Consider the following 15,806-nt stretch of genomic DNA (forward strand, 5'->3'; position numbering starts at 1 on the left):
CATGTTCATCTCGTTTCGGGAACAAGATCAAGATGTATACCCTCTTCGTCCCATTGACTTGCTACGTGCCCCAACGTTCTGAAAACGTCTCCACCCCTACTAAAACAACTGCACCAATGCTGCTCGGTAAACCAGCACGCTAAGCATTAGCACATCGTCTTGCTGCCTCCACCTGCCGGAATGGCGTGGCCTCAGACTCAGAGACACGACGCCTCCGCTCACCACTTCCTTCTCCTCCTCCTCGGCCTCCTGCTGCTGCTTCCCTCCGCCAAACCCACGTCGTTCTCCACGCTCTGCGGCTCCACTCCCCCGCGCGACCTCCCCATCGCCAAGCAGCACTCCCACAGCGCACGCCTCGCTCTCCCTTCTTCGATCACCGCTGGCCACTTCTCCGGCGGCCGCGATCTCCGCTTCGCCCGCGACCGTCCCTACACCCACGCCCTATCCATCTACCCCGCGGCAACTCGGCCAGGGCCACCTCCACTAGTAGAGAAACGACCTTTGATCCCACCTCGAAATTTGGCTTTAGTCCCAGTATTTTTCGCGCCCGAAACTAGAGATACCTTTAGTCCCGGTTTGTAGCTCTAACCGGGACTAAAGGTCCCTGCCCAACGGCTACTGCGGCAGGCTTTTGCTGCAGGGGACCTTTAGTCCCGGTTGGAGTTACCAACCGGGACTAAAGGTTAACTTTTACTCCCGGTTGCTGCCTCTAACCGGGAGTAAAAGTCTACTCCCGGCTGGAGGCTCCGTCCGAGACTAGGAATGGACCTTTAGTCCCGGTGTCTATCTCCAACCGGGACTAAAGGTACCCTCCTATATAGCCCTTGTTCCTCCCCGAGCCCGAGCCACTTCAAGCTCAGTGTTCTCTTGCTATCATCAGCCTCTCTTCTTCCTCATCACCGGTCACAAGATTTCTTCCATTCCTCCATCGGTTCTAAAGGTTACCAACTTTATACTCTCGTGTTTCATCTGTATCTTATTTCATTTTATGGACTAGATATATGTGGTTTTTTTATGATAGATTTTTATTTATTTATGTAAGCCATTTAAGCTCAAAATCACTTTAAAGTTTGCGTATTTGGATGAAGGAAGGTTAAAGTAGTTATTCAAAACTAGTATTGAGCTTTCATTTCTAGCATGCATAGCACACTTCATGCTTTAGAGATATAGAGAATTTTAGAGTTTTATTTTATTTTATTTGTTTATAAAATGAGAAATTTATATTATATTAAAAATGAGTATAGAGAGTAGATGGCAACTGCTTCTGGGTCCTCGGCCTCTCATCAGGTTACAAAGCATCTGAGGCCGGACCTTCCTCTCATTGCATGCGGCAAGTGTGAGGATAAGATTGTGATGGAGTACTAGGTGAGGAAGGAGTGTCCCAACAAGGGCCGTATCTTCTACAAGTGTCCGGATCGCAATGTGAGTTATTTTGTCACATTTGATAATTATGGTAAATTTATACTTATTTTTATGATGATTGTAATTAAAGTTCTAATTTTTTATTTTAATTTCAGTGGGATGACACTGGATGTTCAGGCTGATACTGAGAGGAAGAGTATGTTGAACACGTGCAAAACTCTCTTGCACAGGTGGCTACGGTGGCTGATGAGGCAGTGATCCTGCGAAAGAAGCCCATAGATGTTGAACAAACGCATGATCTGTCTGTTTTAGTTGGGATTGGTTGTGAAATCCTTATACTGCTGAAGTGCATTTTAGCTTTAGTTTTTTTAGTGGTAGTTGGGATTGTCTATATTGTAGCGAGACTTTCATAAATTAATACCTTGTGTGGTGGCGTGCATGTCGTATAATTAACTAATTACGTTCTAGGTTTTAATATGGTATGTATGTCATGTAATGCAGATGAGCCGACATTGGATGTACAATGCTGATCGCCACTCCCAAGAGTTCATTGAAGGCGTGCATTCTTTCTTACATGTGGCCGAGGAAAACAAACGCGATGGTTTCATGTGCTACCCATGTGTCATATGTAAGAATTTGAAGGAATATGCTAGCTCAAGGAGTCTTCATTCACACTTGTTGAAGTCGGGTTTCATGCTAAACTATATTTGTTGGACGAAGCACGGAGAAATCAGAGTTGTAATAGAAGAAGGTGAAGAAGAATAATGGGACGATGATGACATTATTGCTGAATATAGTGCCTTTAATGATACTGCAATGGGGAAAGTTGAAGAAGAGGTAGTGGCAGAAGATGCGCCCGCTGATGATCTTGGTCAGGTCATTCATGACGCACAAAGATAATGCGAAAGTGAAAAGGAGAAGATCAAGTTCGAGCACATGCTAGAGGATCACAAGAAATTGCTATACCCAACTTGTGATGCGGGACAAAAAAAGTTGGGTACCATACTGGAATTGCTGCAATGGAAGGCAAAGAATGGTGTATCTGATAAGGGATTTGGGGAGTTACTGAAAATCCAAAAGAAGATGCTTCCAAAGGATAATAAATTGCCCGTCACTACGTATGAAGCAAAACAACTAGTCTGCCCTTTAGGATTAGAAATTCAGAAGATACATGCATGTCCTAATGACTGCATCATCTACCGTGACAAGGAGTACGAGAAGTTAGATGCATGCCCGGTATATCATGCATCGCGGTATAAGATCAGGCGAGATGACCCTGGTGATGTTGAGAGCGAACGTCCCACGAAGAAAATCCCTGTCAAGATTATGTGGTATGCTCCTATAATACCATGCTTGAAACATCTGTTCAGAAACAAAGACCATGCAAAGTTATTGCGATGGCACAAATAAGACCGTAAGGTAAATAATATGTTGAGACACCCTGCTGATGTGTCCCAGTGGAGAGCAATCGATAGAGAATTTCCAGAGTTTGCAAATGACGCAAGAAACTTAAGGTTTGCTTTAAGTACGGATGGTATGAATCCTTTCAGGGAGCAGAGCAGTAGTCATAGCACTTGGCCTGTTACTCTATGTATCTACAACCTACCTCCCTGGTTATGCATGAAGTGTAAGTTTATTATGATGCCAGTGCTCATCCAAGGTCCAAGGCAACCTGGCAACGACATCGATGTGTACCTGAGGCCACTAGTTGAAGAACTTCTACTTTTGTGGAACAGACCAGGTGTACGTGTGTGGGATGAGCACAAACATGAGCACTTTGACCTGCGAGCATTGTTGTTCGTAACAATCAATGATTGGCCTGCTCTAAGTAATCTTTCAGGACAATCAAACAAGGGATATAATGTGCACGTACTGTTTTGATGACATTAAAGGTATATTTTTGAAAAAATGTCGAAAGGTCATGTACCTTGGCCATTGTCGATTTCTTCCTGCGAATCACCCCCTAAGAAAGAAAGGCAAGCATTTTAAAGGTAAGGCAGACCACCAGTCCAAGCCAGGCAACCGAACTAGTGAGGATGTACTTAATATGGTCAAGGATGTGAAAGTAGTATTTGGAAAGACACATGGCAGCGAACCTATTCCGAACGACACCGACGATCATGCACCCATGTGGAAGAAGTCCATATTTTGGGAGCTACCCTATTGGCAAGTCCTAAAGGTCCATAGCGCGATCGACGTGATGCACCCGATGAAGAATCTTTGTATGAACCTGCTAGGCTTCATGGGTGTGTATGGGAAGCCTAAGGACACACTTGAAGCACGACAAGACCTACGATGTTTGAAAGAACGAGACAACCTACATCCAGAGAAGACAGATGATGGACACCATTACTTAAGTCCTGCCAGCTACACTCTTAGCAAAGAAGAGAAGGAAAGCATGATTGAATGCCTAGCAAGCATCAAGGTACCATCTGGATTCTCGTCGAATATAAAGGGTATAATAAATATGTCAGAGAAGAAATTCCTAAACTTAAAGTCCCATGACTGCCACGTGCTCATGATGCAATTGCTTCTAGTTGCATTAAGAGGAATTCTACCTCCAAATGTACGTCTAGCCACCGTGAAGTTATGTGCATTCCTCAATGCAATTCTCAGAAGGCAATCGATCCAATGGATCTAGCTAAACTACAGAATAATATGGTTCAATGTCTTGTCAGCTTTGAGTTGGTGTTCCCTCCTTCCTTCTTTACTATCATGACACACCTTCTAGTTCACCTGGTCAAGGAGATTAGCATTCTCGGTCCTATGTTCCTGCACAATATGTTCCCCTTTGAGAGGTTTATGGGAGTCCTAAAGAAATATGTTTACAATCGTGCTCGGCCAGAAGGAAGCATCACCAAGGGCTATGGAACAGAGGAGATCATTGAGTTTTGTGTTGACTTTATTCCCGACCTTGACCCAGTTGGTGTTCCTAAATCGTGACACGATGGGAGACTAAGTGGAAAGGGGACACTAGGGAAGAAAACATATATTGGTACGCATGATAATTATTTTAATAAAGCACACTATACAGTTCTGCAAAACTCCTCCTTGGTGGATCCGTATATCGAGACACATAAAGAGTTGCTCTGATCCGAGTTTCTAGGGAAGTCTAAAGCTTGGATTACACGTTAGCACATGGGAACTTTCAGCGACTGGTTGCGAAAAGAATGTCAGGGTGATGAGAGTATTGATGATCAACTGTATTTGTTGGCTAGGTAGCCATCGTGGCATATCCTCACATACAAAGGGTGCGAGATAAATGGGAATATATTTTACACAGTAGCCCAAGATAAAAGGAGCACCAACCAAAATAGTGGTGTCCGCATAGATGCCACCGACCCTAATGGAAAAAAGCAAACATATTTTGGCCGCAAAAAGGAGAAATGGGAACTAAACTATGCACCTACTTTTAAGGTACCTTTGTTCAAGTGCCAATGGGCAAAGGCGACTGGAGGCGGGGTAGCAGTCGACAACCAGTATGGAATGACAATCGTGGACCTCAACAATATTGGGTACAAAGACGAACCATTCGTCCTTACCAAGGATGTGAATCAGGTGTTTTATGTCAAGGACATGTCTACAAAACCGAAGAGAGGGAAAAACAACAACGACCCAATCTATGAGCTAAAGCGCCATATAGTTCTTTCAGGGAAAAGAAACATCGTCGGAATTGAAGACAAGTCAGACATATTAGAAGATTATAAAAAGGATGACCGAATTCCACCCTTCACAGTGAACAAAGACCCAAGCATCCAGCTAAATGATGAGGACACTACATGGTTACGACGCGATCATAACCAAGGGATATACATTAAAAAGAAGTTCACTACTGTGCCCACTTGATATATTTAGTGATGTATTAGACCTATTATGTAATAATTGTGACTTCAGATTTTTTTTGTCGTGTTTTCATATTTTCTACGGTTTAAATGAATTTTCTGCTAGACGGTGGATTTCCCGTGGAGAATGTGTGATGAAAAACCAAATGATCAACATTAATAAGATGTGAAAACTAATTTCCTATCGAAAAGCAATAGTTTTAATGATTTTAATTAAGTAGTATATTTTTGCATGGTGCAAATTGTAATTATTATTTACACTATGTCAAATATTCATACAGTAAAACAAAAGAGTTTATGTTACAATTTTTTATTGTGTATAATAATGCAAAACCAAGTCCAGGATTTTTTTAATAATTTTTTGGTAATATTTTATTTATTAGGCAATTAATAACTCTATGCATTTTTATATAAAAGAAATATATAAAAAAGGAAAAAACTTATAGAAACCGGAGAAAGCCAACTGCAGACCACCTTTACTCCCGGGCCAAAAATGCCCTTTACTCCCGGGCCGTGGCTACACCCGGGACTAAAGGTGGGCTGCGTTTTCGCAGCCCGCCAAAATAACCTTTACTCCCGATCGTGGCTACACCCGGGACTAAAGATCAGACCTTTAGTCCCGGTTCTAATCATCACTCGAGACTAAAGGTGGGCTGTGTTTTCGTAGCCCGCCAAAATAACCTTTACTCCTGGGCCGTGGCTACACCTGGGACTAAAGATCAGACCTTTAGTCCCGGTTCTAATAATCACCCAGGACTAAAGGGTCTTTAGTCCCGGTTCGTAGCGGCAACCGGGACTAAAGGTCTCTCTTTATAAAAACCTCTCTGTCTCCGCAAGCCTCATCTTCTCCACCAGATCGATCCAGCAGCGCCGCCGCCCCCAGGCCACCCTAGCCTCGCCTCATGCACGCACACTATCACCGGCCGGCCAGCGCACGCCTTGCGTCATCCTTGTCCTCGGCCCACCTCGCCCCCAAGCAGTCTTCTCCAAGATCCGCCAGCTACAGCACGTCTCTAGGTTTGGCCCCGGTCTCCCTCTTCCTCTTCACTTCCCTTGATGATGCCATAGTTGGTGTTCCGACGACGATGGAGATCGTCGGGCTAGGTTGGCGTGATGTGCTGTAGCTGTGGCGTGATGTGCCGTAGCTATGGCCCCAGTCTATTGTCTGACTGTCTTTTCTCATATGACGTGTGTAGGTCAATAGAATCGGTATTAGTGATCAGCGGTGAGATGATCAGTGTTGTGCATGACAGTTGTGTGTGTTGCTATTGCTAGGAGGTAGCATGCCCAAGTGTAGAAGGGGCAAGGGCCAAGGGGCTTGTTCTGTCAAAGTCATAAAATTATGCATGATCAATTGTGTTGCTATTGTCAGTGTTGCTATTGCTAGGAGGTAGCATGACAGTTGTGTGGCGAGATGATCAGTGCTTTTGCAATTTCTACAAGTCATAAAAAAAGATGCTTCTGTATAAATCTAGAATCTGTGCATGATCTTTGAAGTTTGGATTAGAAGCTGAGTGGTAAAAACTTTTTACGACAAAATCTCTATGCTGATGAGAGCAGCATTAACAATGGAAGCATTTTTGAAGATATAGTGAGATGCTTGCTTTTGCATTTGTTTTATACATTTTGCTGTTATAAACAATAGTCTGCTGATTTCCATTAGTATCAATTTGGCTCATCAATTTAGTGCATACTTCTGTAACATGTTTTTTAGTAAAGTCTAAGTCTCTAACATGTTTTTTTTGGCTGCAGGAGCTGGACCTCGCGTTTGACACCTTGGGTGTGAGCCAACGCCGTCACCATATATAATCCATTTATGATGGATTAATTGCTCCAACCTTTTGTAATCGGATGGATGCGTGTGCCGAGCCCTCATGCCGGCAATCTTGTAATGCGATTTTGCGCTGAGCCATCGAGCTCAGTGGAGCACGGGTGTGCCCGGTATCTCGTCGTTTCTCCTTTTTGCATGGTAGCTTATGACGACTAGTTAGAAAATTGTAGAAAATCCGTACTTGTTGAACTTGTGGACCGTGTTCAGCTCAGCGAGCATGTTCTCTGCCGAGCGGTAACGGACGTCAAGGAGGAGCTTTGATTCTATGAGGGAGAGCGACAACGGTTGTGGAAGACCGTGTTCCTTTCCTCGTAGAATCGGAGCTCTTCCGTGGCCAAGTACGGTGCCGTCCGGTGGAAAAATGCTCACTGAGATGATCACGTAAGCAAGATCAACTAGTACGGATGGTTATTTATTCACACGTCTGATATCATCGTAGTATTCTGTCAATCACCGTACCTAAACATAGTATATATATAAATATAAACGATAATCGATTGTTATGTGTGTACACTCCTATTCTTCTGTTAATTTGTGAAAATATCATGTGAATTACTTACCTGTCACAGTAAAAGACGAGAACACAATGACCATGGCCACGGCCATGAAAAATGCCAACGACACAACACTAGCAACTTTCTCGGCAAGCAGAGTAGTGTTAAACGCTCTGAAAACCTTTAAACTTTGTCAGTTAAGATTTCCCCTTCAAACAAGCTAGGCACTTAAATAAGGCTTATGCTAGATTCTATCACTAGTATAGATACAGAAATGATTTTTACAAATGTTACTATCCTTGAGGTGGCACGTCTTGCAGGAGTTCATTTTATAGATATAGTTTTTATTTTTTTATAGATATATCTGGTGGTGTAAAAGCTAGATGGCTGCCCCGAGAGACAACATGGATGAAGAAATGATGAATATTATCAACACCGGCACTCAATTTGCCGATGGTGTCCAGCAAGATGTAGATGACGGAAGTCAATACCTGGCTATTGAAGATAACCAAGAAAATATTGTGCAAGAAAATATAGGCGAGGTATATATATTTATATATATATATGAATATTATATATATACATATATTTGAATATCTATCATCTATTATACGTAGCCCTCTGGATCGACGACAACAACGACGAAAAGCAAAAAAATTTGAGGCCCGAAAAAGCCATTGGAGGGGCGCTACATAATATCAGAATTCAATATCGAGACAGGCGAACCACTTGGTCCACACGCAAGGAAATTCATGCAACACTGTGGGTGCCTTGTAAGGGACAACTTCCGATCAGTGCCCGTGAATGAACCAAAAGATCAACGAGCCTCATGTTAGTTTTGTCTCTGATCTTGATAAGAATTTAATTTGGGATGATATTCTTCAACATTTTTCGTTGCAAGCGGATGATTATGATGCTATCAACGATGATGAATTGAAGGAACTAGTTCGAAATTGGGCTATGAAGAAGATGGCCACACAATTTCAGACTTGGAAGAAATCTCTATACACGAAATACGTCAAGAAGAATGTAACGCCCAATTTCAATACTAGTGGCCCGCTCGCGAAGTTGAGGCCCTACTGGAATGATTTTGTACAGTACAAGACATCGGAAGAGGGTGAGGAACAGGTGAGAAGGAACCAAGAGAATGCCCGACAGAAGGTATACCACCATGGCATGGAATCTGGTGGCTACACGACTGCCATTCCCAAGTGGGAAAAATAGAAGTGGACATTCTTGCCAAGGGTATCACACCAGAATCACTCAATTGGCCCAAACACGCGAAGAATTGGTTTTTCGCTCATGGGGGAAGACTAGACCTAGAGACCGGGAAGCTAGGTTCATGACTCAAAACTCGAAAGAGCAACACAAAGATTATCTTATGCTCTATAAGCTAAAACTATTGGTGCGTTTAGGCCCAATAGAGAGAAGGATGAACTGACGTATGCCCTCGAGACCGCTGAACATAGTGGCCGAACGAGAGGTTTAGGACGGAATATTTCTTGGGAGCATGGTTTCCCTGATGACAGAGATACCTACAGAAGCCGGCAGAGAAGGAAGGATGAGGATGCAACACGGATCAACAGGTTGGAGGAATTGGTTCGTGAGTCACGGAAGACGTTGCTTCAAGCACATGAGCGCGAAAAAGACATGCAAGCTAGAATGCAGGATGAAATCTTAAAGCAAGTGCAAATAGCAATGAGTGCCTAGAGGCAGGCATCAGATCCAGGAATGAACACTAATATTAGCCCCCCTGATCTATTGAAAAGCAGCTGCGCTTCCATGGAGTTGCCAAATCAAGATGACGCAATGCTACGTTTCCTCGTGGATGACATCACTTCACCATTTACATCATGTGAGCTACATATTCCAAAAGAGAATGCCACAATCATGGTGGCTCTCGGTGTTTTTTCTCCTCAAGATCCAACCAAGACACCAAGAATCCATAGGGCAATAATACCACCTGGATATGTTAGTGTCTCAGTAGATAGAGTTAACAAAGGTTTTAGTGACCTGCCTCTTGACATTTCAGGAGGTGATGGGGAGAAGACTCTATGAGAAGCAGAGAAAACATTCATACTATGGCGCAAGCGCTACATCATTATTCACAGGGGTCTCTAGTCCACCGCCGCTTCCTCAACTGCCAGACAATAGGTGCGGACAAAAGTGAACGAAACAAAATTTTCACAAACTTTCTATTGACATGCATGATTAATAATAACAATTTCTTATACCTAATTATTCTTTTTTGTAATCACACAGTAGGGCCTCCGCCAACCTAAGTCCAATTATTCAATCTCCAGATCATCATAGTGCTCCGGACAATTAGGTGGCAACGCCGCCACCTCCACCACCTCCAAGGAGGTCTCCAACGCCTCCAACGGCTGCCTCGCCTCCCTTGATGACTAAGAGAAAGCCGGCTCCTAAGAGGTCTGCCCCGCAAACAAAGTTGTTGTCCCACCAGCCGGCAAAGAAGAAAGCCTCATCTAATCTAGTTATTCCCCAAAAACTGTCTTTCGAGAAAAGTGAAAAGGAATTAAAAGCTACAGTAAAAAGATGTGGACAGTTTCTTCGAAAAAGTAAAAAAGCAATGAGAAAAGAGGGAGAACCCGGAGAAATCATACTTCTACCTACCTCTAGATCTTCTAAGAAAGAAGGTGGACCAGAAAAAGCGGGAATCTCAAAAGACCCGGCCAAAATCGGACTACGACCGCTCTCTCACCAAGTCATTTGAGGCGGTGCAGAAAAAGACTAGACCAGGGAAAGGTGTTGCACAACTCGGACAACAATCACAACAATCAGTCCCTCCTCTTATCGTTCGTAATCAATATGGTTCGAACTTAGACTTAGACGTCGATTTTGAGGAGCGGGCTCCGTTTTACAAGGAAACTGGTTTGGACCTTGCCCAAGTGCTCGCTGAAGGACCATCTGCTCCGAAAGTGGATCATTGGAAGAAATTTGAACGTGGAAAGAGTCTATACAACCCTGAGGCCTTAGGTGAACTGGGTACGTAAATGTACCTACTAAACAAGTGGTACATGGCGGCGTGTGAACGGGGAGAGGCCTTTGTTACTGTCAGAGTTAGAAACCAACATTACTTCCGTGGCGATGACGTTATATATGTCGAGTTTGAAGAATTACACCAACTAGGCCACCTGGACTCTCTCGACAAAAGTCTCATTAACTGCTATTGTCTATAAGTGTGATTATTTTCTACTATTAAAGTATGTATATATAAAGCTACATTTATATATATACATTATATATCCTCACACTATATTTTTATATATGCAGATATGAGATGACAGAGCTCAAAAAGAGAAAGGATAATGATGTTGGTTTCGTTGATCCAAATAGTCGTATTCAAACACCCTAATCCCCCGCCTCAATGGAAAGCTAAACTCGAGAAAAATCTCATGAGGTTCTTAGTGAACCAACAAAACAAGGACATACTATTCCCCTACAACTTCAAGTGAGTGTTAAATAATTAATGTCGATCATATGGATATTTGTTCAATTATTTGCTTAGTAGCTAAGCTATCTCCAATATATATACATATATGTTGACTCTAGTTAATGTCGATCATATTTGTGTATAAAAATATATGCATCAATCACTGGATATTGATGGTCATCGATATGGCCAATAGTCGGTTGAGAATCTTAGACTCGTTAAGAAAAGAGCAAACAGAGTACCAAGATATGATAGATATTATCCAAGGGTAATATGGTCTCTCTAGCAACTATATATACCCCGATCTCTTAACTGCAACAATTATTAAAGACCAAATTCATGTTTTATTTTATTGGACGCAGTGTTTGGAAAAGTTTCATTGAGAATCACCACATGAAACATTGTAAAGCGCCACTGGATGTAATCGCATACAAAGTAAGTACTATCTACATATATATATAATTCAATTAACACCATGCATGCTTTCAATTCACCGGATCTTTTTTCTCGTAAAAGTGGGTTCTGAGGCAAGAACAGGGGAACAACTACTACGTATACTATGTTTGCGAGTTTATCGGGGCGTACACAAAAAGAACTCTTGAAGAAATCCTCAAAGTATGTTATATAAATATATTCATATATTCACAATTTCTTTTGTTGCTCATATATATAAGTAATCAAGTGATCAACACACACACACACACACACATATATATATATATATATATATATATATATATATATATATATATATATATATATATATATATATATTAATACTTTTCCTTTAACTTTTATTGAAGACTCTATGGTTGAAGAAAAAAGTCATACGACGTGATCAACTGAAAGCAATTCAAGAGACCATAGTAGGATTTTTTAATGATCAAGTCCTCAACCCCGCCGGCAAGTTCTACAATGACGTCAACGAAATATGGAAGCCAAACTAGATGGAGTGATTTTATTATCCCAAGGACATGATAGAATATACCATGCAACCTTTATTTGTAATATATATATATATATATATATATATATATATATATATATATATATATATATATATATATATATATATATATATACACACACACACATACATACATATTATATGTACATAAAATAACGTACAATATATGTATATACATGTAATATATACATTAGTTTCATACTTTAGTTTGTACAAAATGTTCGAATATTATAAACGTGTGTAGAATACGTATATTATTAGCAGCGTAGAATGCGTATTCGAAAACTAAAACGAAACATCAATTGAAAATAGAAACAAAAAAAGAAAAAAAAACCTTTAATCCCGATTAGTACCAACCGGGACTAAAGAGCCGTCCCACGTGGCTAGATCGGGACTAAAAAAAAGGACCTTTAGTCTCGATTTAATTATGTCAGTTTTAAAATCGGGAATAAAAACGGTTGAGAACCGAGAGTAACCCGTTTCTCCAGTTCTCCGACTCCGCCGTTACCCATCTCTCTGCCACGCTCACCCTCGAGAGGACCCGCGCCCGCTTCGGCTGGCGCGAGCGCGACAGTGGCCGCCCCCACTCCGTGTCTTTCGACCTTGACGGCTACTACTACAACTCCACCGCGACTTCCAGTTCCACCGCGGAGCTCTGCATGGTCGGCTCCGGCTCTTACGCTAGTGAAGATGGCTTCGGTGTCGTCGTCCTCTCTAACGTCGTGCTCCGCCTCCACCTGCCGCAGCCGTCCAACCTCTCCCGGCCCTTCGTCACCGGCAGCGTCGAGGGCGCTGGCTTCGGTCCCATCGCCCTCCTCGCCTATGCTGAGGACGACTACGCGTACGGAGAGGCCGCCTCCTGCCCGCCGCCGCCCGTTGCAGTGCGACAGGTGCTCCGCGCGGCCGCGGGGTACTACTCGTGCCCCCAGCTCAGGGCGCTGCTCCGAAGCTCCTACAGCCTGGAGTACATGCCCAATGAGCACGACGGTACTAGCAGCAGCAGCTTCCCGCTGCGGCTTCGCCACGGGAGTATGTACGTCAACCAGATGCGCTGTGCCGCCGACGGCGCCGTACGCTAATCAATCGGACGCCTCATCATCCAGCAACTACACGGCAGTGGGGAGGCGCACCTTCGTGATCGGAGACGAGGCGCTCGTCGCCGACGGGTTCTGGGACCCGTCGCGGAGCCAGCTCTGCTTGCGGGCGTGCCGGGTGGCAAGTTCGGGCCAGTCCCGAACGGACCTACAAGTCCGCGAGTGCGGGATCGGGGTCAGATTTTGGTTCCCGGCCGTGTGGTCGATCCGGGACCGGAGCATCGCGGCTGGGATGATCTGGAACACGAGCGGAAACACAGCATCAGGCATGATCTTGGTGTCAAGAACCGGGAGCTACAGGGGCAACCTCTCCGGCATCAGCTACAACTACACCCGGGTGGAGGAGGCCAAGAAGCACTACGACTCCATCCCGGCGTTGAGCAAGGAGCGCAAGGGCAGGCTCCCGGGTAACTACTCGTATCGGGACTTCACGTTCCGGTTCTTCCTGGAGAAACAGGGATTGCACGGGTATGCCTGGCCGGTCACCATTGGCTCCGCCATGGTTGAAGGGGACGAGATGATGGTTGACACGGCCTTCTCTCTGCATGGAGCAGCAGAGGCGAACAAGCAGAGGCTGCTGAATGTCAGCTACAATTTGGAATACCAGGTTGCCTCTGGGAATTTATCTGCGAATGTCTCGCCGCTGAAGATGTCCCCTCAGTTGCAACGCGTCTCGGCAGAGGGTGTCTATGACACTAGGACAGGCTCCCTGTGCCTGGTGGCCTGCCGTCTGTACTAGACACGACACGGCACCTGCACGGGCACGCCGTGGCACGGTACTACTAGGCACGATGTCTTATCCATGCCGTGCCGCGCAGTGCCACCGTGCCGGCGTCCTGGCCCAGGCACGGCGCTACGGCCTCGCATCCATGCCGTGCCGGCACTACGAGCACGGCCGCCCAGCGTGCCCGTGCCGGCCCGGGCGTCTTCGTCGCTGCCGTTGTCCCCGCGTCGCCGGCGCTGCTGGCAGGAGCGACCTCGTCGTCGTTGCTACAGTCGCGCCTCTTGTCGCTGGCACTGCCGGCGTCCCGGAGCTGGCTGCTAGGGCCAGGAGAGAGGAACGACTGGGTTCCGGTCTCCCTAGGGCGAGCTGCCGTCCCTGTGCCCCGCGGTGTCGCCGGTGCTGTCTTCGAGACTTCGACCTGGAGCAGGCTGCTGCAACTAGGAGAGGGAGAGGACATCGGGTGGAGGCAGTCTCGGGAGTGAGAGCGAGAGAGTCCGAGAAAGAGACGGGAGTCCGGGAGAACGAGAGAGACGTATCGGGCAGAGGAAAACGAGGCGGCGGGGACGGCCACTCGAGACAACGGGTGGGATTTTATATGTAGGGTTTTTTCACCAGAGGCATCCAACGGTTAAAAAAGCATAGGACATTTAACGGCCGGTAGCAATCGGCCCACTATCGTGCCGTGCCGTGCCCGTGCCGACACTGACACTGACACTGACACTGTAGCCCGGCCTAGGCACGGCACTATGCCCGTGACTGTGCCGGCACTGGCACTGGCACTATAGCCTTCGTGCTGTGCCGTGCTCGGGCCATGCATTTTTGGGCTGTGCCTGTGCCGGCCCATCGGGTCCGGCACATTTGGCCATCTATACTGCCGCCAAGTGACCAACGGTTCGTCCGACTGCGACGTCCTAGTGACCTTCCAGTTCCCGCCGATGAACTCCGTGGAGGGAGAGCGTGGCGTTGGGACGATCAAGAGCCTGAGAAAGCAGAGTGATCCTCTGTTCTTCGAAGCAATGGACTTCGTCTCGTACGGGATGTCCGTGCGGCAAATAGAGGAGTCCAGCTCCAGGATGGACATGGAGAGCATCATGCTGGTGGTCTCCATGACGCTGTCCTGCGTCTTCACCGCCCTGCAGCTGCGCCATGTGAACAAGCACCCCGAGGCGCTCCCGGCCACGTCGGTCACCATGCTCGTCGTCCTGGCCCTTGGCTACGTGATCCCCCTCGTGGTCAACCTCGAGGACATGTACACGGACACCCGGAGGCGGTACATCCTCCAGCTGACGAGCGCCGGGTCGCTGGATCTGAACGAGTTCATGCTGAGGGCCACCACCATGCTGGCGCTGGTTCTGCAGCTGCGCCTCCTCCAGCTTGCCCTGTCGTCGCGGAGGTCGACGGATCAAGCCAGGAGCAAGCAGGAGGACTCGTTGTCGTCCGACGCCGAGAGGAGCACGCTCTGGATATGCCTGCCGCTGTACGTCCTCGGTGCAGTCGTGGTCTGGATCGTCCACATGAGCGATGGTTCACGAGCAAGTGCGTTCTCTGTTTCTGCCCCGTCGGGACCGGCGTTGGCGGACGACCTCGCGGCCTACGCGGGGCTGATCCTGGACGGGTTCCTGCTGCCCCAGATCGTCTCCAACGCGCTCTCGGGCTCCAGGGTGAGGGCCCTCTCTCCGTGGTTCTACGCCGGCGGCACCGTGATCCGCGCGGCGCCGCACGTGTACGACGTGTTCAGGAAGCACAACTACGTGCCCAGCTGGAACTGGAAGCCGACGACGTACGTGTACGCGAGCCCCCGCGACGACCTCTTCGGCGTCGCGTGGGACATCGCCATACCGTGCGGGGCTACGTTGCTCGCCGCGCTTCTGCTCCTGCAGCAGCGGCTTGGGGGCGCGTTCTTGTGCTGTTTGAAGAGCAGACGGTCGGGGTCGGGTGAGTACGAGATGGTCTCCACGGCCACGATTAGCTCTTAGTAACCGTGAGCTAAGAAGGCAAATTGTGCAACTGTCGTGGCATTTCTTTCTTCTTTTTTTGG

At 46.3% G+C, this 15,806-nt stretch overlaps 1 protein-coding gene across 1 annotated transcript; it reads left to right on the forward strand.

Moving 5' to 3' along the window:
- Positions 1-180: 180 nt before the first annotated feature.
- On the forward strand, positions 181-15,744 carry LOC136454961 (uncharacterized). The gene is made up of 5 exons (XM_066455187.1): positions 181-459; positions 12,439-12,979; positions 13,068-13,776; positions 13,863-14,112; positions 14,554-15,744. The coding sequence occupies exons 1-5, from the start codon at positions 181-183 to the stop codon at positions 15,742-15,744; spliced, it is 2,970 nt and encodes a 989-aa protein (XP_066311284.1).
- The last annotated feature ends 62 nt before the right edge of the window (positions 15,745-15,806 follow it).

This window comes from Miscanthus floridulus, chromosome 5 (genome assembly GCF_019320115.1).
Source record: "Miscanthus floridulus cultivar M001 chromosome 5, ASM1932011v1, whole genome shotgun sequence".
Taxonomy (NCBI): Eukaryota; Viridiplantae; Streptophyta; class Magnoliopsida; order Poales; family Poaceae; genus Miscanthus; species Miscanthus floridulus.